The 24943-nt window shown below is 38.3% G+C and overlaps 2 protein-coding genes across 2 annotated transcripts; both read left to right on the top strand.

Annotated features, from left to right (window-relative positions):
• The first annotated feature begins 30 nt into the window (after positions 1 to 30).
• On the top strand, positions 31 to 15931 carry casp3 (caspase 3). Its single transcript, XM_008111818.3, has 7 exons — positions 31 to 192; positions 6648 to 6729; positions 7832 to 7956; positions 8536 to 8664; positions 9812 to 9987; positions 11177 to 11294; positions 12731 to 15931. The coding sequence occupies exons 2-7, from the start codon at positions 6656 to 6658 to the stop codon at positions 12955 to 12957; spliced, it is 849 nt and encodes a 282-aa protein (XP_008110025.2). The 5' UTR covers positions 31 to 192; positions 6648 to 6655; the 3' UTR covers positions 12958 to 15931.
• A 3104-nt stretch (positions 15932 to 19035) lies between these two features.
• Positions 19036 to 24553, top strand: LOC134299236 (uncharacterized). The gene is made up of 2 exons (XM_062981407.1): positions 19036 to 20598; positions 24161 to 24553. Exon 1 carries the CDS (start codon positions 19536 to 19538, stop codon positions 20595 to 20597), a length of 1062 nt encoding a protein of 353 aa, XP_062837477.1. The 5' UTR covers positions 19036 to 19535; the 3' UTR covers position 20598; positions 24161 to 24553.
• Positions 24554 to 24943: the final 390 nt, after the last annotated feature.

The following is a 24943-nucleotide window of genomic DNA, read 5'->3' as shown; positions in this document are numbered from 1 at the left end:
CTCTCTCTTCCGAGGGCGGAGCAGGAGGAAGAGGGAGCCCTTGGGTTACGGAAAGAGGCAGGCAGCCGCCCCAAGGAGGAGGAAGAGAGGGAGGCGCCGCCTGAGGCCAGGGAGAGAGACTCTGCGTGGCGGCTGCTGCTGCTTCTATTGAGAGCGAAGGAAGCCGGGTCTCCCTCAAAACACTATCTGGAGGTAACAAAGAGGCAAAATGGAGGAGCCACTGTGGCCTCCTCCTTCGCTGTCTCTCTCTCTTTTTCTCTGTCTCTCCTCAGTTCAGGCGCCATCTCTGTTACTCGTGTTTACTCGTGAAAAGAAACGGCATTGACAATGGCTGGGCTCAGAGCCAAAGCCTGAGCAGAAGTCACGCCAAAGCCAAGTGGTGTTTTGTTTTTGTTTGGGGACTGGGATATTTAGTGAGGGCTTGCCCCAAAACCCATCATTCGAAGCTCCTAAAAGCCCATTTTTATTAGGGCAACAAGTGGGGAAAGTTTTGCCCCCAAAGCTAGCTTCTAAGGCAGAAGGTGGGGAGAGATGGTAACGAATAAAGCCAGCTTTTAGGGCAAGAAGTAGGAAAAGTGACTTCCAAATGATAGTTTTTAGGGCAAAAGCTGGGGAAAACTAACCCCAAAAGACAGTTTTTGTGGCAAATGGTGGGAAAAGTAATCCCAAAAGACAGCTTTTAGGGCAAGGGGGAAAGTGACCCCCAAAGACAGCTTTTAGGGTAAGAGCTAGGAATATTTGTGGCAAAACGTGGGGAGAAGTGACCCCCAAAAGACAGCTTTTAGGACAAGAGATAGGAAAAGTGATCCCCAAGGACAGCTTATAGGGCAAAAGGTAGGAAAATTGATCCCAAAAGACCGTTTTGTGGCAAAAAGTGGGGAGAAGTTACCCCAAAAAAAACAGTTTTTAGGGCCAAAGGTAGGGAGAAGCAATCCTAAAAAGACAGCTTTTAGAACAAGAGGTAGGAAAATGACCTCAAAAGACAGTTTTTAGGGCAAAAGGTAGGAAAAGTGACTCCCAAAGACAGCTTTTAAACCAAGAGCTAGGAAAGGTGACCCCAAAAGACAATTTTTAGGGCAGAAGGTGGGAAAAGTGAACCCAAAGGACTTTTTTATTGCAAAAGGTGGGGAAAAGTGATCCCAAAAGACAGTTTTTGGGGCCAGAGGTGGGGAGAAGTGACTTCCAATGACCATTTTTACAGCAAGAGCTAGGAAAAGTGACCCCAAAAGACAGTTTTAGGGCAAAAGATAGAAAAGGGGACCCCAAAGCCAGCTTTTAGGGCAAGAGGTAGGAAAAAGTGACCCCTAAAGACAGTTTTTGTGGCAAACGGTGAGGCGAAATTACCCAAAAGACAGCCTTTTAGGTCTGCAGCTGTGGAGAAGAAGCCCCAAAAGACAGATTTTAGGGCAAGAGGTAAGAAAAGTTACCCATAAAGCCAGCTTTTAGGGCTTCAGGTGGGGAGAAGTTACTCAAAAGCCACCTTTTCAGGCATCAGGTGGGAAAAACTACCCCAAAATCCAGATTCTATGGCAAAAGGTAAGGAGAAATTACCCCACAGATCAGCCTTTAAGGCAGTGCTTCCCAACCTTTGGGCCTTCAGGTGTTTTGGACTTTGACTCCCAGATATCCCAGCCAGCTTACCAGCTGTTAGGAACAGTGGGAGCTGAAGTCCAAAACACCTGGAGGCCCAAAGGTTGGGAACCACTGTTTTCAGGCAACAGGTGGGGAGAAGTTATCCAAAAAGCCAGGTTTTAGGGAAACAAATGGGGAGAAGATACCTCAAAAGCTGGCTTATAGATAAACATGTGAGTTCAACTCCATACAGCCTATGCTCCCAAGTTGTGCTCCTCGAGGTAGTTTGGACTTCACTTTCCAGAATTCTCTGATCATTGGCTAAAGTGGCTGAGGTTGCTAGGAATTGAAGTCCAAACACCACCTGGGCAAACAAAGTTTGAGAATCATGTGAATTAATGCAGTTTGCCACCACTTTTAACTGCCATGGCTCAGTGCTATAGAATCACGGGAGCTGTAGTTTTAACAAGTCTTGAGCCTTCTCTGCCAAAGAGGGCTGCTGTCTCACCAAACTACAAATCCCAGGTTTCCTCAGTCTTGAAAGGGGTGTCACACTTCATTAATTCTGAGGCAAAAAGAAGTGACCTGGTTTTTTTAAGTAGAACAGCTATGTCCTGCTCTTTCCTCCTCGCCCTTTTTTCCACTCAGTTAAACATTTATCAACTTTGGTGTGACAGAAAGGGGGAAGAGTCAGTGAAATCATGCTTTCAGCAAAACAAAATACACCACAGGCATTCAGTTTTGTATATGTCTCTCCAGAACAGAGAAGACCAGACAAACTCATTATCATGTGCCTCATACAGTTGCAAATAAAATTAATTTCTAGGTAGCAAAACAGGGAAGATTAACAAGATTAGAAAATTAATTATATCTCAGTTCAAGTTCATGATTTTATGTACACATCTTGATATGTTCCAAATGTTGTTTATAAAGCCAGCTTTCCCTGCTTTTATTCATCAGTATTGTACCATAGTCGTGTGCTTTCAAGTATTCTCTGACTTCATGCAACCATAAGGCTGTATCTTAGGGTCTCCTAGGACTGAGAGTATATAATCACCCAAGGTCACCCATGATTGAACCCTGGTCTCCAAGATCATAGTCCAACACTTAACCACTATGCCATACTGGCTCTCATTTGGCAGTACGGTGTTAATCATCTTTAAATGATAATACAGGGAGCTGCGGTGGTGTGATGGATTAAACTTATGCCGGCTGAACTGCCAGTTTGAATCCGCGAGACAGGGTGAGCTCCCGTCTGTCAGCTCTAACTTGCAGGGACATGAGAGAAGCCTCTCAACTAACTCATCCCAGCGTCCCCTGGGCAATGTCTCTGTAGACGGCCAATTTTGTCACACCAGATGCGACTTGCAGCATGTTCTTTATTTATTTATTTATTCCCAACATTTATATCCCACCCTTCTCACCCGAAGGGACTCAGGGCGGTGTACACAATTGGCAACAATTCGATGCCTACACATAATTAAAACATAGCAATGAAAATCCAATTAAAACAATATAAAAATATAAAACATATGGCTAAAAATCTGTTCATCCAAAATCCTCGTGCTGTTGCCGTAAATCATTTCAGGTCGTCTTTATCATTTAATCTTCGAAAGCCTGGGCACATAGCCATGTTTTCACGGCTTTTCTAAAACTCAAAAGGGTTGGGGCTTGTCGTTTATCTCTGGGGAGGGTGTTCCACAACCGAGGAGCCGCGATTGAAAAGGCCTTGTCCCTCGTCCCCACCAGCCATGCTTGCGAGGCAGGCGGGACTGAGAACAGGGCCTCACCAGATGACCTTAGGGATCTTCCTGGCTCATAGGAGGAGATACGTTCGGACAGGTAGATTGGGCCAGAACAATTTAGGGCTTTATAGGTCAAAACCAGCACTTTGAATTGGGCTTGGTAGCATATCGGCAGCCAGTGGACCTGGATAAGTAGGGGGGTGGTGCGCTCCCTATAAGCCGCCTCATTTCTGACACGATTTAAAGAAATGATAATACAGCTTTTGGCAACTTTTGATCCAAATCCAAGACTGGAATGAAGAATTAATGGCAGGGCATGGTAGAAGCTCTAATGACTCAAGAGTTACTGTACTTTGGACATTTATTTATTTACTTTTATCCCAACTTTCCCCTTATCTAGGGACTCAAGACAGCCATGAGGTAACTAACATGTGTAATAAGAAAAGACAGTAACTCTCTAAAAGTTGTAGGCAAACAGACTGCATTACGAAGGGATTGATTCACTCAAGGAATCCAAAGCCCCGAGTTTGCAAGGCTGTTAATAACGCAGACTACATCTACTGTAGAATTTGACATTACTTTCTAGTTCAATTCTGGGAATTAAAATGGTGAGGCACGAGCATTGTTTGACAGAGCAGGCTCAAGACCTTGTAAAACTATAACTCTCAGGATTCCAAAGTATTGTGCCATGAGTGTTAAAAGTGGTGTCAAACTGCATTAATTCTGTAGTGTAGATGTACACAGTCTCTTGGCAGTCTCCTCTTTATAAAGCTAAAGGCATGTGAGACAACAGTATGGAATTTGAAAAGCCATTCTTTTTATTCAAGGACTAAACCAGAGTTTAGCATCCAAACATCACTAAGAATACAGTACTGAGCCATTTCCTGTGTTTAAAGACAACAAAACAGCAAAAATTTCCAGGTCTTGATTTATCTTTATGTCACTCAAACATTTTGTCTCAGGAGAATCTCTGAATTTGTTTTGAAGTTTCTTGTGGACATGATTTAGTGAAACGTTTTGGTGCAATCCTGTGTTTATATCCAGAATTAGGCACTGTTGGGTTCATGCACAAGAAATTTTCCTCCATTCGTAATATTCAGAAACATTGATAATACAATCCTGTTTGCATTTAGCAGTACTGTATTTGTTGTGGTTATGTGCTTTCAACTTTATGAACTCTGTATAATAGGTCTGGTGGGAATTTTCTTGCATATAGATATCCGCCAGTTACTGAGTTGAATTTTCATCAGCCTCACAAAAGGTCAATGGTAAGGGATTGTGCAACTTATAAGAAAGAACTGATCTGTTCTTCAAGGAAACATGACATCTGATGACCCTAACACCTGTCTAACTCAAGAGGGAACTTGGTTCAAAAGTAGAAATTGAAAGGTGTCATAAAGGAGAACAACTCAGGTGCTGGTTAACAACTCAGCTTTTTTGACATTAGAATTGTGTGGGCGGTTAGACCTTTGCAACCTTGTCATGTGAATGTTGAGATCCTGTTAAAAGTGAAAATGGAGCAATATTGTGTTGAACAATTTAGCCTTCTCCCTGTCCTCTTATTATTTATTTATTTATTTCCAATATTTCTACCCTGCCCTTCTCCCCGAGGGGACTTAGGGCGGCTTATTAAAATTTCACTATCTTCTCTATATCATTTCCTTGTTATTGCTCTTGTGAAAAACAGCTTTAAAAACTCATTTTTATTATTTTAACCTCTCTAGCAAGTCTTAGTTCATTCTGAGCTTTAGCTTTTCTAACTTTCTTTCTACAAATGGATATTCTAGGAGATTCCTAGAGATATTAATCAAATCCGCAAAAGTGAAACCACAAGTGCCAACTGTTTTTTATAGTTATCAGAGGAATACTATGTGTGTATGTTTGCAAAAGCAAAACCACAAATGTGAAAGGCCGGCTGTATTTATAGTTAGCAGAAGAATACTATGTGTTTACCAGTTTGAACTCTTTCTCTTTATGTTAGGTGGGTTACTGTGGTGGATCCATGGAGTTTTCCATCACTGTGACTTTCTAGGGGCCACAAGTACATTGGAGAGAGGACTGTGACCAATTTTAATATAAATAGCTTTTTCCTGCTGTTTTGTCAACTTAATGTAGAAGTATAGTATATCATACTTTGAGACAATTCCACTATACAGTTCTGCTTGGTTGGTTTCCTATATTCCAGCAGACTTTAAAATGCTGTGTTTCGGCTCTTAAAATTGAAAAAGTGGTTTGTAAAACAACTAACTTGCTGTAAATTGTAAACTATGGATTAAGAAGACTTGGACTTTGCCATAAATCAAAACAGCTGCTTTACTATTAATTTTTCCTAGAAGTCTCTTAACTTTCTGTGACATTGGAAAAATTTCCTATTGGGTAGGGGCAGAGGGGGAGAGAGTGTCAAAATGTAGAACAGGAATTGGCAATGATTGTTCCTAGAAGGCATTTTTCATCCTTCATAGAATGAGATCATCTTCCCCAGAGAAATGTATATTCTGCTTGACAGAATATGACATCAGTGCATTAGCTAAGATGAGGTAATGCTTTAATACTCCATCAAAGTTGGCCAGTAACAGCATTATTCTCTCAAGAGCTTTGGTGCTTCTGTATGTTAGCATCAGTGCAGTGGAACAGAAACAAATAATTGCTGACAGAGCATGTGTCTGACTGCACAAAATCAAAACGACTGTCTTATAGATGGATCTTTCTGTGACCTTTTGTTTCTACACCTGTGGCCACCTTACCTCATTTTTCAGCAAAAGAGTGATTATTTTTTAGAGAAAGGGTATTTTATGTGTTTCATTTCGAACCTGCACACATTAATAGTATTCTTAGAATTTTAATTTTGCAAGCATTCAAACATATATATGCTCCCTGAAATCACAGGTTCTTCAGTAATTATATAAGAATATTGACCTCTGAAGTTTAGCAGAATGATGTTCAGGAAAAAATGTCCATAAACACTTGGCATTTTTAATCATTTGAGTTTTTTCTCTTCATTTGGGAGAAACTGAAGGAAAATCATATTTTATCTGTTCATCTTAGTTAATAGAATTGCTCCTAAAATGTTGAAATAACTGAAGCCAATTTGTCTCAGATACAGTTTGAATAAGAGTTTGATATTAGAAAGTTGAAAATGTTTTGAATTACATTTCTGTAATTTGGCTACCAAATGCATCCTCATAAACCTTTGCAGAAAAAGACATTTATGGAAGCACACAATAACTTGACAAACTTTAACCTACTGTATATAAGGTATAAAACAGCAGAAGGTAGAACTATATATAAAATTAAAATGTATTAACATATTTTGCTCTTTATTACAAACAGAAATAACTATGGCGGACATAAACCATATTTTGAATTCACAACAGACATTCACAGATGCAAGAAAATCATCCAGTTCTGAAGGGTGAGTGTGGCCTTTTGTTAGGGCAGTTTGTTTTTCTACTGCCATTTTTATAACTTTTCTAGACAGTGCATGATTTGGGCTTGGTGGGTCTCCTTAAAATATATGAAGTAGCCACCCAGGACGCATTGCTGTATCCCATAGACCCGGCACCAATTACAGATGGATCAGAAAGCATGCAACAGGGGTGACTAGTTCTTTCCTTTGCCACTATGGGTCACTTACCCATTACTTTGCAGCGAAAGAGAAGACAAACAATACAGTGGATGCAGCAGCTCTCTAGCTTCAATATTTTGTTAAAATGATGTGGAGAAATGCTGTGAAGACTGACCTACTGCCATCGTTTTTGATTTCAGAGATACCACTTGTCTGTTGTAACTGATTCTGTTTCAAACTCAGTAAACATAAAATTGTGAAAGACAGGATGTGAATAGTTGGTGACTGGCAACAGAATTAAGATGAAAAGTGCTTTACCTCTGATGACTTTGGGATCTTCTCATAAGACTGCTTTATTTGGTGGATATTGATTCATCTTCCCTCCACCTTTAAAGAGAATTTGTGCAACAAATGTTGGCTTCAAGGATCTATAGTTTTGAAGGACTTACTGTTATATTCCCTTTAGACCATTTCAGAATTGAGACAAACCACTTTAAACCCCTCCACTGTGGTTTTTGCCACATACCGGTATATATGTGTGTATGTTGGTGCTAAATAGAAGGTGTACTTATGTCCTAGTTGTAGTGGGTTTTGCATTTAGTAGCTCACTTTATGCTTCTGTGTGGGGAAAACCACAAGGATTTTTTTTCCTATTCCTTCTTCCTGATTTGGTTTAATTGTATTTATTTTAATGCAGAGTAATCTGGAAGTTAAGAAAATGTACCGAACATTCATAGAGACATTCTTTTTTTTTTCCAGATGTTCAAGGGGATTGGGGTTTATTTTGTCATCAGATTTTTCTTTTCCTTCAAATTTAACTGTAGCCATAATAGAAATATATATATTTGTATTTTTATACATTAGTTGTCATTGTGCATTTTAGGGAACTGAGTTTTTTCCTAGCTACCTCGTAACATTAGCATTTATATTATATTACCTTTTGACACAGGGAGAGCATACCTGTTAGTAAATCTGTGGATTCTGTGATAGAAGCAGATGAAAGTTATAGAATGGACCATCCAGAAATGGGGCTATGTATTTTAGTCAACAATAAAAACTTCCATCCAGCTACTGGTAAGGCCTTTATTCTATTTTATTATTTATTTATTTATTATAAAAACTTGCCTTCATAAAGATAAAAAAGATAATTCACGTTAAGCTTGTACGAAGCTAGTTCCTGGAAAGAGATAGATACTTATAACTTGGACTTCTGCAAAGTTACAGGCTCTTAAGTTCATTCAGCTGTGTGGAAATTAAAACCTCATAGAACTGTTTCCTTTAATTTTCTTATTTAAGAATTTTTCAACTGCTTTTTTCTAGACATAGTAATAATTTGGTGCACTAAGGCAAATTCCAGCTGTTCGTACCATTCATCTTGTAAATTATTTCCCTGAGCCTGTCCCCATTGTATTTGTGGCTTTTTCAATGTAATTGCTATCTTTAGACATATAGGACATCCTTGTATTTTCCCGTCTAAATTGCTTTTGTAAATTTGTGTGGCTTATATGTATGTGAAAAACATGCAGGAACAAAGCTGCTAGCAACAACTATATAGGTATCACTCTAAGTATAACTCTGTAATATACATAGGTGTGCTGGAATGTTTTCAAAATAAAAGTGAAAGCAACATTGTATTTTATTTTAATATTGAAGGGATGAGTTATCGATCTGGTACAGACAGAGATGCTGCACACGTTGTAGACACTTTCAGGACCTTGGGATATATGGTCAAGCCTTATAACGATCTTACGTGCAAACAGATTGTTGATGTCCTTCATAATGGTGAGTAGTGACTTGATGGGTAAATTGCTAATTGTGCTGGATTGTAAAATATAATTAGTTAACTGCTTAGAATTGCTATTGTCTGCTCGTCTTAGGAATTTGAAATCCACCGAGGGTTGATTATAGGAGCCCACTGTTGCGATCCAACTCCCCTATACTCCTGCATCTAATACTGGTCATCTCAGAGAACATCACCCGAGGTTTTGCAGCATTTTTAAAAATAATTGAAGTTGCAATGGTTTCCATGGAAAATTCAATGTAGGCAGTCCTCGAGTTACAAACATCCGACTTAAAACCACTCACAGTTAAAAATGAGGGTGATACAATAGGAAGTGAGAAAAATCTACTCCTAGGATGGGAAATTCACTCCTGAAGGAGTTATTATGGGGAAAAGGTGTCTCCGCTGAAACTTTTTCACGAGTCCGTGTTCCCACAGCAAGCCAAATTTTTCAAAGTCCAATTATCACAGGGACAGAAAATGAGGTGAAATCTTCTGAAGAGGAGCACAAACAGCACAAAACAAATACCACAAGGATGTTAACTCTTTAACAGTGCTATCTAAAGCTAAAGAATATATATGTTTCTCTGGAGTTTCACTTTAAAATGTATCTGTCTCATCCTGACTTATATACAAATTCAACAAACCTACAGAGCCTATCTTGTTCGTAATTTAGGGACTGCCTGTAGTAGACACACATTTTGGAAGCCACTTTATTTCGCAGTTCATCTCATAATTTGTGTAGTTCTTGCTCTACATAAATGCTATAAGTTATACTGTGCTGCAGAATATAGTTTCAGTAGCAGATTCCTCACATCTGTATTACAGTTTGAAAATAAGCGGTGCGCTTTAAGGAACAGCCTACAACAATATTTCACTTTGTGGAGGGTTTTAACTGCTCAAGCTAGGACTTTTCAATAGTGATGGGTTAATCTGAGCACTCAATGGGGATCTAAGAACAGTCTTCATTTTAGATTTTAAAAACAACTGCCCCTAATTATGTTTGTTTTTTTGTCAAAACAATGGCACCTCATTTTATTTGACATTTGAAGAACAGTAAAGTTCAGGTCTGCTGTTAGCAAAAAAAACTTTTGTCCAAGAAGAAATATTAAAATTTGGATCTTTTAAATTATATTTTTTCTTCTTAAGTTTCCAAGGATGATCACCACAAGAGGAACAGTTTTGTCTGTGTCTTGTTAAGCCATGGGGAAGATGGGCTGATCTATGGTACAGATGGCCATGTGGAGCTGAAAATGTTAACTAGTTTCTTCAGAGGAGACAAATGCAAGTCTTTGGCAGGAAAGCCAAAGCTCTTCTTTATTCAGGTAACTGCTATAAATTGACAGATTGTAAAGCTTACAATCAAAACGACTACCTCAGAGATAATGGCATTTTGTATAAATGTGTGTACGGCAAGTACGAGATGTGGAGCTATATTTTGTGACATCAAACAAATATCTGCTATGTCTCATAATAGTCCAGGTACTTGTGGAAAGTAACTATCTAAAAAGGGAGTTAGTAAAAGTTAGTGGTAAAGTTCATGTTTTTGTGTGCAGAAATTTGTAAATTCTGTTTCTGTCAACTCCAGTTGAACCCAGAACAGGCTTCTGTCTGAAACCCTGATAGAAATAGATAGACCAGTGATCTGGTTTAGTATAAGGCAACTTTGTACGAGGGCTATCCAGAAAGTTCATTATGTTTTGGAATTAAAAATAAACAAAGTATAAGAGAAAACATTTACCTTATTCAGTTGAAAGCCAGACCCAAATACTAGTTCTCACCATAGTCCCCATTGAAATCTAGGCAGTTATCATAGCGATAAAAGTGTTTGAAAAGCCCCCCCCCCCCCAAACATTCCCGCCTGGTTTGCGTCCTGAACCAGGCTGGCTTCCCTTCCCTCAGCTGTCAAGTGCTGCGCTCAGCTTTCCGCACAATCTTCCTGGATCGCTCTCTTGTTTTGCAGATGTTTGCAAGGAAGGTGCTCTTCTAAGGTTTTGCAAGAAGCACACCTTTCCTGTCCCAAAAAACCTTCCTTGCAAGCATTTGCAAAACAAAAGAGCGCAGCACTTGACAGCTGAGGGAAGAGAAGCCAGCCTGGTTCAGGACGCAAGCCAGGCGGGAATGTTGTGGGGAGGAGGGCTTTTCAAACACTTTTATTGCTATGATAACTGCCTAGATTTCAATGGGGACTATGGTGAGAACTCGTATTTGGGTCTGGCTTTCAACTGAATATGGTAAATGTTTTCTCCTATACTTTGTTTATTTTTAATTCCAAAACGTAATGAACTTTCTGGATAACCCTCGTATTTGTTTGAGTCTTTAAGCAGAATGGTGCATTATTTGAATAAATTGCCCTTTTTATGATATAAAATCGCTTAGTATAATATACGTTTTGTTTAGTTACTGGCAATTTCAGTTCATTTCGTTAAACAGATTTGCTTGGCCAAGATCTTGCACTGAGAGGCCTACCTCCAACATATAGCTGCTCCTCACCTCTCTTTTCCGTTCACATAGGCTTGTAGAGGAACAGAACTTGATTCTGGTATTGAAACAGACAGCGCCTCTGATGAAAGCATGTGCCAGAAAATACCAGTAGAAGCAGACTACCTGTATGCATATTCTACCGCTCCTGGTAAGAGAAGAGAATGGCTGATGCAGCCTTTTGGTTAAAATACATAGAGTGAAATCGAGACTCAGTCATGCTCACAGGAGACCTTTTGAAATCAGTGGATTGAAATCAATCACAACCCATTTGTTCTGTTTCATTGAGTCTGTGCTAAATGTGGTCTGAATCCAACTCACATATACTTTTATAAATATAATGGATTGCTTTGTTCTTTTGTAAAATAATGTTTACAGTTCTCTCAGTTCATTATGCTCAATAAGTGCAGAGAATGAACCTTTTTGGTTCCATCCAGGAACGTTTACTTCTAAGATAGAGGAATGTTCTTTGATAATTTAGCCGCGCGTGGATGCCAGTTTAAATATTCAATTAGTGTGGTGTTTCCTTCTATTTGTGCTAGATTAATATCCTTGTGACCAGCTGAAAATATTAATTTTAATCCAACTCTCAACCACATAGTGTTTTTGCAGTTAAAACTTGTATATACACAATGAAGAAATCTCAGTTGGACTTAGTTTTGCGTGTATTTCTAAACCCAGTCAGTTTTAACAATGACTTTAAATCACCCTCTATGTTTATTGTGTTTTAACTTTTTTCTCAGGCATTTTAATATGTTTACATTTTAATATATGTTTTATGGTTGCATTTTAACTATGTTTTAATGTGTGATTTTATAGCTGTATTTGACTCCTTGAGCCTAAAGGAGAGGAGGGTAATAAATCGATTATTATTATTGTTGTTGTTGTTGTTGTATGACACAGCAAACAAGATAGATATGCTGGATTTCGTATCATAAAATCACAAGTCAAACACTTCCCAAGTGTCTAGGACTGTGATGTATTTTTGGATGATGCGTGCAGATCCCAGTAAGGTGGCCTTTTGCAGTTGGCAGATCGTAATTTTGTCAATGTCTGTTGTTTCCAAATGCCGGCTGAGATCTTTTGGCACGGCACTCAATGTGCCAATCACCACCGGGACCACCTGCACTGGTTTCTGTCAGAGTCTTTGAAGTTCAATCTTGAGGTCCTGATAGCGGCTGAGATTTTCCTGTTGTTTTTCGTCAATGCGACTGTCACCTGGTATGGCAACATCAATGATCCAAACCTTTTTCTTTTCCACAACTGAGATGTCTGGTGTGTTCTGTTCCAGAACTTTGTCAGTCTGGATTCGGAAGTCCCACAGTATTCTTATTGCTACTACTATGAATTGTACTATAAGGGGCAAGGTTGAAGATAAAATTAGAAGTAAATTATTTTGAAGAAGTTTCTCGAGTATTGGTTAGAGTATTATTAAATATTTTGAAATATATAAAGGTTTTATTTTTAAATGTGATTTTGATATTCTTATTTTTTTCATTTCTGAACACTTAGAAGAGAAAAACACACAGCTGGTTACTATAGTTCAGATTTGAAGGATATGAAATTTGATCCATCTCTCTTTTACAGGTTATTACTCTTGGAGGAACTCATCAGACGGGTCTTGGTTCATACAATCTCTGTGTTCGATGCTGAAACAATATTCCCATAAGCTTGAACTTATGCAGATCCTAACACGTGTCAATCGCAAAGTTACAGAATTCACGTCTTGCTCCAATCATCCAGATTTCCATGGGAAGAAGCAAATCCCCTGCATTATGTCTATGCTCACAAAAGATTTTTACTTTCCTCACTAGAGATTCCTCTCTTGTCATCTGCAGACAGGCTAAAAAAAGTTGCCTTTGAGGCTATTTTAAACTCTGAGTAGTGTTCAGTCACAGGTGCCTCAGTTGCATTAAATTAAAATCTGTGGAGAGAAACATTTCCATCTCCAGAATAGTTGGATAACTTGATAGTTCAGAAGCATTGCTTTGGGAGAAGGAAACACTGTGGACTTTCAGCAGTTCTCTGACTCAGAGATATTAAAGGTTCAGGCCAAACAACTGATTTATTCAGACAATAAGAAGTTAATAAGGCATATTGAGTGTGCCCTATTAAAGAGTCAGAAAATCACTAGTGGTCTTTAGGTGTCCCTTTCCCCAAACCAACCCTTGGAAACAATCACAGCAGACTATAGCGCAATAATGTGGCATTTTCAAAACAGGTTTCTTAATTGGGTTAATTCAAGATTGGACTGTACTCGTATTTATTTTGCAATTGTGTGTTTATGCCAACATTAACTTTTCCCAAATCAGTGTATTTTGGATTGGATTATTAGCATCATTACAAAGGAACCATGTTAAAAATGGGAACAAGGATTAAATGGTTTGCTAATAAATAGGAGTCTAAATAAAGTGCTTCCTTGTTTTGTGGAAACATTTTGGCCGCTTTAATATACCATCTCTACTAAATTTTGTATCTCGGAGGTTTTGTATCTTAAATTTAATAAATGAAAAATGGTGCTTGGAACTTCGTTCCTAACTAGATGCAAGGCCTATCTAGCTTTGTATTTTGCAATTACATTTCAGTTTAGTCTTACAGGATTGTGCATGTAGTAGTTGTAGTAGTAATTTGTGCATTGATGATAAATGTAGTCTACTTTGTCATTGAGTTGCTGTGAGTTTTCTTAGCTAGTACTAAGTAGTTTTTTATTTATAGAGTGTGAGGCACATGGAAAAATGCAGGTCCCATTTTCCTGATTTTGATTTTTGCATGAGAAGTATAATGTTTAAAAATAGAAAATAAATTATAGTGGAAGAGAATCTCAACTCCGTAATGTATAAAAATATTTGGACCCCCCCCCCCCCCCCGAGCATGCTGAATGAAAACAATCTGAGGTTACATGTATTTAGGATCATGAACTACATTTTCTACACATTCTTGAAATCTACAGCTAGAACATCCCAATTAAAGGACTGTCCAGCCTCTGCTTAAAGATTTCCAGTATATTTGATCGAACAGCATATTGAACTGTTGGTGTTTACTTGTGTAGACTGCCTTTAAATCCAGGCATGGAGTCCTTGAGAAGATACTGGACAGCAATGGCCAGCATAAGTCAATGGCAAAGAAAGTAGGAAATGCCATTCTGTAAAGTTGCATGATTCCCAACCATATTGAACATTTCACTAAAACAAGCCCTTAACATCTATTTGTTTACTTTGAGGCACTAGACAACAAATCTTTGTCCTCTTTTCCATAAGAGCCCATCAGGGCATTTGAAAAATGTTTTTTGTCTCTTCCAGTCATTCAAACATACTCACTCCCCTTTCTCAATTTCCCCCAATGCCATAGACATTATAATTGCAGTCATCTGAACCCCATTTTGGTTTAGATATTTTTCTTGAATTAGACACATTCCAAATGTATAGTATAACCGTGTTAATTTTGAATTCCCAAACTGGTTGAGCTCCTGCATGATAGGGGTATTTAATCTGCCTTCTGATCTGACCCCATAAAAGTCAGGTAGCCACACCAACCAAAGGTGCAGTGCTAGTGAGCAGAGCACTGAAGGATCCAGCCCCCGCCCACAAATGAGTTGTGGTATGATGAGCTTAGCACAATTGCATATTGCACCACAACTTGCTGGTGGGAGTGTGTTGTATAACCTTTCAACACCCTGCTCACCAACGATCCAGAATTTCTTTGGTTGGTATGGCTACCTGGTTTTTAAGATGGGTTGGGGGAGGAGCATTTGAAAGATGGCAATGGCATCTATAAATGAATAGCAAGACTATTTTACGAAATAAACCAATGCTTGGGAGAAACAAGGAGTTGAGTACAGCTGGGCTACCTATGTTTCTCAATGGATTTGTGGCCATTTGAAGACATTGCAGTTGTTAATTCTTTACACATAGGACAACCCCATGGAAAAACAGTTTCCACTCCATTGTGTACTTGAAATCATAGTTTATCAGCACATGACAGATTAATCTTTCCATTATGTATGAGACTTTAGTGCTGATGGCCCATATCAGCTGCATGGACTCCTTTTACTCTGCCAACCAACTCTCATGCTGCCATAGAGACACCTAGTTGGAGCATTAAGCTGGAAGAACAGCAGCATTCTAGCAACTGACATAACATGGTTATTTATATAGCTAAGCATATATGAATTGGAGGCCCGGTGGCGAAGTGTGTTAAAGCACTGAGCTGCTGAACTTGCAGACCGAAAGCTTGCAGGTTCAAATCCCAGGAGCGGAGTGAGCGCTCGCTGTGAGCACCAGCTCCTGCCAACCTAGCAGTTCGAAAACATGCCAATGTGAGTAGATCAATAGGTACCGCTCTGGCAGGAAGGTAACAGCACACCATGCAGTCATGCCGGCCACATGACCTTGGAGGTGTCTACGGACAACGCTGGCTCTTCGGCTTAGAAATGGAGAGGAGCACCAACCCCCAGATTCAGACATGACTGGACTTAACATCAGGGGAAACCTTTACCTTTAAGCATATATGAATATATGGTCAGCTGAAAAATTAAGTACTTGAATGTATGTATGTGTGTGTTAATTTACCAAGACACCATTGATCCAGTGGTTCTAGTATACCCAAGACTAACTGGATTTAGGCCTTGCACATATTTTCCTGTGTTCACAAAGAACAACATCAGGATTCTAAGCTATCACTACAATCAAAATTCTCCAAGAATGTCTTAGCATATTGAATATTATTTCATGTTTTGACCAGTTCAACTTTCATATAAGAGTATCTAATAAATCATGTATCATTTGTTTATCAGTTGTCTCTTTTTTAATTGTAGAAACGCAGGGTGGCTAATTCATATCAGTTTATAATTCCAGTGTCTACTTTGTGTAATCTTTAAGTCTTATTCCGCAGTTGAAAGGGCATGAAAAATCAATTTCATGTTGATCATTAGTTAATTTCTAAGATACAGGTGAATAGTTCAAAAGAACACATGTGTCCTTGAAAATCAAGGAACTTTCCAAAATGTCCAATTCTTTTTTTTTTATTTGAAGAGTATGAATGTGAATGTGGATGGATTTTCCATTTGGCATTCTCTTGGAAGCATGTGTATTCACTTTCCAGAATTTATTTTTTTATACATCCTGCAGGTGGATGTTTAACACATATTTTAAAAATATAATTCAACAAAACAAAGTGAAAATAAATAAAATTGAGGGCTATTCTGTGAATGGATAATACTGTATTTCTCTGACAATTATGAACATTAATTTGGCAACAGATTTGGGCAAACATTTGTGTATTTTATATGTTCTGTAAAAAAAAAAAAGGCGCTCCAGCCACATGACCTTGGAGGTGTCTACAAACAACGCCGGCTGTTCGGCTTAGAAATAGAGACAAGCACCAAACCCTAGAGTTGGACATGACTAGACTTAATATCGTGGAAACCTTTACCCTATATGTTCTTATTGCACTTTTGATGCATGTAAGCAGCCCCAAGTCCCTTTTTGGAAGATGGTGGCAGGATATAAATAAAGTTATTTATTTACTGACACAAATGGTTTTTAATTTGTAGAAATTCAGGTTATGATTCCAAGTCCACTTACTTTTATAATATCCAAACCTTTCTGTTAAAGTCAACTAAACACCTTTGCAGTACATTTTTGCCCTGCAAAATCAAGTGTTTATTAAATTATCGAGTAATTTTAATCACAACTTTTAGATTCCTGTGATCTAGACCAGACAGATTTATGTCACACATTTGAAACTATTACAAGAACTTAGTAGAAGGGGTCACACAATGCCTGTTGTGATTTTGGTAAAATCTTCATATATTCAGCAATCTTGCTTAGCAAATAGAATTGTACTACAGTGCTACATTCTGCAACACTGCAACCTTAAAGGCATACAACATTTTTGCATATATTGTGGAAATAAGCTTCACTGAACACAATTTTATTTTGAATAGCTTGGAGTTGGAAGATGTGTTACTTTATTTTTGCTGTCCACTCCTGAAAAAATTTGCCACTGACTCACATGTCCCCCATCTACACAGGATATGCCTGGTCCTCTATAAATTATAACCCTGCATATGGTGGTGTATCATCTCAGTGCACATTAGCGAAGCGTATTATCTGGGCATGACATCGTTACCACCGGGTGTCACTAGAGATAATGAAATAATCCGCACGAGAGTGATGCAAAAGTGAAATGCCACATGCTGTGTGAAATGATCTCACTTTACATCTAAAAGTGCACCTTTGGTTAATATCCTCACTTGGAAATAGATCCTATTGGAAAAAAAATACAATGTTCTCCATGCTGCAACAGACTCAATGAAATAGCTCACTCTTTGGATTTTGTTATACATCAGATACAGCTGTATGTGATGGAAATTATCAATCTCAGTAAAATGACTACCCACATATAGACATGAGCTGAGATCCTATTTCCTGTTCATGTAGTGTTGTCAACAACCACATAGTTAAGTGGTGTTGAACTAAATCTCTCTTCTACTGCACACCAACATTGCATAATTAATTGCTTATCTGCAAACACACTTGCTGTTTCTTCAGTCTCAGTGAATCAAAATGGATAACTGAAGGAATTGGGTGGTAGTCATAACAGTAATAGCTTTTATAGGTTAGATATTTATGTCACTGCAAATGTAAAGGTGAATTGCAATGTTGCACAACACTTGTATTCTCAAGAGGGGAGCAAGAACTTACTTATGTCTCGGGGACCATTGTGCAAACAGAGCCGGCAGCATGACCACTATGCATTGTGTCTCAATACACATTAGGATGCATTGTGCATCAAGACACACTGCGTGGCACACATTGCACACTAGAAGGCACACATTGCACACTAGAAATCTCTTGCACAACAGAACATTTTCACTGCGTTCCTTTGAACATCATTGCCATTCACTAGTGACTTAGCTCCATACAGTGACAAATCATAGTCTCTCATGCAGGATTTCATTCATTATTACTATGATGATAATCATCATCCTCTTTATTTATAACTGCCTTTCCCCCAAAAAATGAGGCCTCAAGGTGGCTTTATCATTATTAACTTTATTATATACCATCCAAGAATAGACAAGTGGAAGTACAAGAGTTAGATTTGGACTTCCGGTGGCGTGGCAATGGCGACAGGCTGGGTTCACCTGGGCTCTGGGTGAACCAACCGCGAGTTTGACCTGGTAGAGCTGCAGCTCCCTCTCCTCCCTCGGATCGAGTAGGGAAGAGACGCCGGTATCTTTGAGTACCTCCGACGACCCCAGCGACCCTCACCCCTCAAGGGCGAGGTTCCAGTGGGTCCGGAGGGTCAAGACCGGCGGGTCGACGGACGGGAAGCGGTGAATCTCCGCACTATCTGCCAGCCTAACCACGCTACACACTCGCTGACACAGAACAAAGGGTAAGCTAACGCTGCCTGCAATCTGCTTACAAACTGAATAGTCCGAAGTAGAAACATAAATTTCAGTCAAAGTCAGTAGCCACGGCACTCAGCAGTATTTAATTGGATGTTAATGGAATAACCAGACATAGATTTAAAGACCTAACCAACAAACGAACAAACAAAACAACTAAACGGATCCGCGCGGTTTTCCTCTGCCAGACGAGAGGAGAGGAGAGAAGAGGTGTATAGTGAAGAGTTATATTTATGTTGAAGAGACCTTACAGCTGTTAGAGGGGTCCCGCAAAGGAGAGAGCCAAGTCTGGGCTGCAAGAGTGTCCTTGGCGCCATGATGTTTTGTCTACAGCCTGCCCTTCTTTAAACAAACAGCAGGAAGGAGGCGCTGACGCAAGCGGCGAACGTAAAACCCGGAAGGGACAGGACTGAAAGGAACTCAGGATGAGGCAAACGTTTCCGTGCGGACCTCATTGAGCAGAACACAGGGCGAGAGGAACCAAGGAACGAAGCGGTAAAATAAAGCGGTGAAGAAAAGGAAGGATCGGGATTAAATAAGCAGGAGAGTGGTAAGGGGGATAAAATAAAAATATAATAAAATATAAAACGGGAGGGAAAAAAAATCAGTCCTTAATCTTCTACAGACTCTCCTGTCTGTGTTTTTTTTTTTGTGCTGTGTACTATAACTCGCTGCTCCACGGTGACGGGTTCTTTAGTTACGGCTTCCAGCCTCCAAAAAGTGATACGCTACCCCGCAGTCCCATCTAGGAAAGCAGCGAGGTACCAACCTAATCCCGGAAAATATTGATCATCGCCGCCTAGAGACAACTGCTTGGTGTATATATCAAGATATCAATATATATGTCCCTATCTTCACCAACTATAAATCTGATATAGAAACCCATTTAACCCTGGTGTACAAAAATAATAAGCAAGTGCTTCAGATTCCTCATCAGAGATATTAAACAGTAACTACTTAGAAGGATAACTTGTTGCAATGACGACCCCCAAATGGAAAATGGAGAAAGATAAAATGGATTCAAGATTGAATGTAAGAAGGTCCTCTTTACCAGAGGAGGGGGGCCTAAAAGAGATTTTGAGGGAGATTAAGAAAATTTCAGAGAAGCAGGATTTAATGCAAAATGAAGTCCAAATGATAGCCAGGAAACAAGACCTACAATACAAAACATTCCAAGAAGAAATGGCAGACCTAAAGAAAGAATGGAGAGAGGAGATAGGTGCTATGAAGCAAGAAATTATAAAAAACTCCAATGATATAAATGACTTAAAAATAGTAAATAGGAAGAACGAAAAAACACAATCTAAATTGCAAGAGAAAATTGAGTCCATGGAAGAAAAGGGGAAAAAACTGGAAAAAATACAGGAAAGACTGGAATTACAGGCACTGGAATTCCAATTGAGATACAGAAACGTTCAAGAGGAGGAAAAGGAGAACATAGGTTGGGTGATAACACGCTTGACAGCCCAACTATTACAATGTACAGATCAGGAGGCCTGTGGGCAAATTGATAGAGTTTATAGAGTGCAATCAAATTTTACCAAGAAAAATAAAGCAACCAAGGATGTCATTGTACACTTTTTGAAAAAAACTACACGTGATGAAGTGTTAAGAAGACACGCCCGAAACCCAATTTGGTACAAGGAGAGGAAAGTGATTATCTTAAAAGAATATCCAAAATCGATATTAAATAGAAGAAGAAAGTATTACTTCCTCACCGATGAACTCAAGAGAAGACAAATTAAATACAGATGGGAGAAATACGAAGGCCTGATGGCAACTTACAAAGAGGATAAAATATGGATAACCACGGAAGAAGAAGCCAAAGACTTTTTTAGAACTTTAAAGAAAGACGTAAAAAGCAACAGAGTCTCATCATCATCAGACAGCGGTAAAAACCCTAAAGAAACAAAGAAGAGAAGATTCGACTCGCCCAAAGATAAAGACCAAACAGTGACTGAGTTGGATTTAAACACGGACCAAGACGATTCGGATGAGGGAGATCCAACAGAAGAGGAGAGAACACAAAGAGATGAGTAAAGTCTGTTATCAACTAAAATGTTTTTCAAATAATCTTAACGGGTTAAATTCACCGAATAAACGTAACAGACTATTTAACAAATTAAAAAAGGAAAAGTATAATATCATAGCAATACAGGAAACACATATAGCCCTCAAACATATAAGCCTCCTAAAGAAGGGATATCTAGGTCAATCCTTTATTGCAGCAGATAAGGTAAAGAAAAGAGGGGTAGTTCTATATATAGACGACAAATTCCCGGCTAAAGAAGTATTCAAAGACAATGAAGGTAGAGTAATTGCAGTGACTATAGATTTTGAAAATGAAAAAATATTGATCTGCAATATTTACGCGCCAAATGGCCCCAAAACAAAATTTATTAAAACATTGAGAGAAAAAATTAACAACACAGAATTTGACCATATGATACTCCTTGGTGATTTCAATGGAGTATTAGATGTAAAGCTAGATAAAACAAATAGTTCAAAGAAGGTAAGAGAAACAACTTCCCTACCAAAAAATCTTATAGTTTTAAAAGAGGAATATGATCTAATAGATCCATGGAGAGAACTAAACCCAACGAGCAAAGATTATACACACTTTTCCAACAGACACCAAGCGTGGTCCAGAATTGATATGATCTGGACATCTAAATCATTGATGACAACAATATCTGACATACAAATTCGGGCCAGAGACATATCAGACCACTGCCCATTAACAATGGTAATAAATAAAAAACACTGTTTAAAGAAGTGGAGGTTAAATGAAAATTTATTAAAGCATAAACAAGATGTTAACAAAATTAACGCAATGATTGTAGAATACTTCAGTATAAATGATAATGGTGAGACAAACCCCCAAATCGTATGGGACGCCTTTAAAGCTGTTGCAAGAGGTTTTTTTATACAACTAAATTCCAGCAAAAGAAAGCATAAAGACCTAGAGTGTAATAGGTTGAATAAAGAAATTGAAGCAAAAGAAAAAGAATTAAAAATCAACCCCAAAAATCAGAAAATAAGAAGGAACTTAGCGCTGTTAGCTAAAATGAAAGAAAGATGGGATTTAGAGGAGGTGGCTAAAAAAATCAAATGGGTCAAACAATATGCATTTGAGAATGCAAACAAACCAGGCAAATGGCTCGCCCGGTTAATAAGAAAGAAGAAACAAAATAGACAAATTATGAAAATTAAATTTGAAGAAAGAATGGTAAATTCGGATAAAGAAATAAGAGAGGCCTTCCAAAAATTTTACGTAAATTTATATTCTAAAGACAATATAAATCCAGAGGCCATAACAGAATATTTAGGGAAACAAAAACTGGACAAAATTACGGATGAACAAAGATTGGATCTTAATAAGGAAATAACAGAAGAAGAAATTCTCAAAGCAATAAAAAGTTTAGACAGTAACAAAACGCCAGGGCCTGACGGCTTTATAGCAGGTTTTTATAAACTAGGACAACCGGAAATGATCAAATTCCTAAAAAAATTAATGAACCAGGCTTTGCAAGATAAAGTTATCCCAGAAACATGGAAGGAGGCCACAATAATAATGATACCCAAAGAAGATGCAGATCTATCCGAAACCAAGAATTATAGACCTATTTCGCTCCTAAACACAGACTATAAAATTTTTACAAAAATCTTGGCCAACAGACTCAAAAAATTCCTGAATGGGTGGATAGGGGAAGACCAAACGGGCTTCCTCCCCTCCAGAACCATTAAAGACAACGTAAGGGTAATACTAGACGCAATGGAATTTTATGAACAGCACAACCAAAGAGAAGTAGGCTTTCTTTCTGTAGACGCAGAGAAAGCCTTCGATAATTTGAACTGGAATTTTTTTAAACTCTTATTTCAAGAATTGGATTTAGGTACACAAATTCAAAATGGCATTAATAGCATCTATGAGGACCAATGGACAAAAATTCAAATAAACGGTCAGGAGACAGACAAAATTGTAATAAGCAAAGGCACGAGACAGGGTTGCCCTCTCTCACCCTTAATATTCATCATGGCTTTAGAGATCCTGCTGAAGGCAATCAAAAAAGATACAAACCTACAAGGTATTAAAATTGACAACCAGGATTATAAATATCGTGCCTTTGCCGATGATGTTATTTGTATTATAGAAAACCCAATTCAGAATATCCATAAGTGGATAGCAAAAATTGACGAATTCGGGAAGGTTGCCGGTCTCAAAATTAATAAAAAGAAAACAATGATCCTTACGAAAAAAATGTCCAAAAGGAAACAAAAAGAGTTACAAGACATTGCGGGTCTGGAAACACCACTTAAACTAAAATATTTAGGGATTTGGATATCTGCAAAAAATAATCAGTTATTAGACCTAAATTATATAAGAATCTGGAAGGAAATTAAAAACGATTTGGAAAAATGGAAAAACATTAACGTCTCACTATTGGGACGAATAGCAATTATAAAAATGAATATCCTCCCTAAACTTTTGTATCTTTTCCAAAATATACCAATTATAAGGAGTACAAAATTATTTAAGGATTGGCAGAAAGAGATTATGAGATTTATTTGGAAAAATAAAAGAGCTAGGATAAATTATAACATTATGATTTCACGAAAAACTCAGGGAGGATTGGGTGTACCAGACCTTAAGCTATACCACGATGCGTGTGCTCTTTGTTGGTTAAGAGATTGGGCTAAATTAGAAAAAGTTAGGATCTTAAATTTGGAAGGCCATGAACTAAGAAAAGGCTGGCATGGTTACATGTGGTACAAAAAAGCGAAGATTGAGAAACAATTCGGCAACCATTTTATCAGATCGGCTCTTCTGAGAGTATGGGACAATTACAAAAGTCGCTTCCACACAAAAACCCCACTATGGCTGTCCCCTATAGAAGCAGACCATAGACGATTATTAGGTTGGAGAAAATGGCCTACATATAGAGAATTGTTAACTGTAGCAAATGATAAAAGGATTCCCCCAAAATTGAAGGAATTAACAAAAATACAAGAACTTAACAAAAATGTATCTTGGTACCAGTATTTCCAAATTAAAGAAGCTTATAAAGGGGATAGCCTGGTGGGTTTTGAGCAAGAACCAGGATTCTGGGATAAGTTTATCTCTATTGATAAGAAAAGCATAACTGTAATGTATAACAACTTACTATCCTGGGATACAGAATCGTCGAGAGTAACAAAAGCAATGACAACATGGGCAAAAAACATAGAAAGACCTATCCAGATGCAGGAATGGGAATCGATTTGGAATAAGAAAATGAAATACACATACTCGGTCGACCTGAAAGAAAATTGGCTCAAACTTATACACAGGTGGTATTTAACTCCAAAAAAGATTGGCTTAATGTACAAAAACGCGAATAACAAATGTTGGAGATGTAAAACCCAAACAGGTTCCTATTTCCACATGTGGTGGAAATGTAAAAAATTGGGAAAATTTTGGACTGCAATATTGGAGGAAAGTAATGTTATATTAAAAACTAAATTTATTAAAAAACCAGAGCTACTCCTACTAGGCTTATACAATTGTGACGATAAGATCGATCCCAATACAGACAAACTCTTCACTTTTTTTATTACTGCAGCTAGACTTGTGATTGCAAGACTATGGAAATCCACACAGATACCAACAAAAGAATTATGGTTAGACAAACTACTGGAAATCAAGAATATGGACCAATTATCTTTTTTGATCAAGAAAACGAACGGAACAATATTGAAAGCTACCGACTGGACTAGTTTTGAGGACTATTTAAAGAACATAGTGCATATAACTAAAGACTGATTCATAAATGGAAGAAGATGCATAAATGGAAGTCAACCCATACACTCACACACCACCATCACCCTCACTACCCTTATCCCCTCCCCCCCCTATCCTGGTGTCTTCGGTTAAGTTGTTTTGTGTTGTTTCATTATTATTGTTTGTTTGTTTTTGTGTTTCGCTAGTGATAAACCCCAATAAAAATTATTTGCAAAAAAAGAGTTAGATTTGCATAACTCTTTATGCAACTGTGAAGTGAATACAGTACAACGATATGCATAAAATAACTTATGTGTACATAATAATAGCAATACTTTATTTGTATTCCGCCATATCTCCCTGAGGAGACTCAGGGCAGATTCCAGAATACATGAACACAAAGGCAAATATTCAATGCCTAGAAATAACCATAACACAGATAAAGATAAAGGCTTTCCCTTCCGGCTCTAGGGGCTGGTGCTTATCTCCATTTCTAAGCAGAAGAGCCTGTGTTGTCCATAGACACCTCTTAGGTCATGTGGCTGGCATGACTGCATGGAGCACCGTTACCTTCCCGCTGAGGCAGTATCTATTGATCTACTCACATGTTTTCAATCTGCTAGGT

This window comes from Anolis carolinensis, chromosome 5 (assembly GCF_035594765.1).
Source record: "Anolis carolinensis isolate JA03-04 chromosome 5, rAnoCar3.1.pri, whole genome shotgun sequence".
Taxonomy (NCBI): Eukaryota; Metazoa; Chordata; class Lepidosauria; order Squamata; family Dactyloidae; genus Anolis; species Anolis carolinensis.
This window is presented reverse-complemented; position numbering and strand designations above follow the sequence as displayed.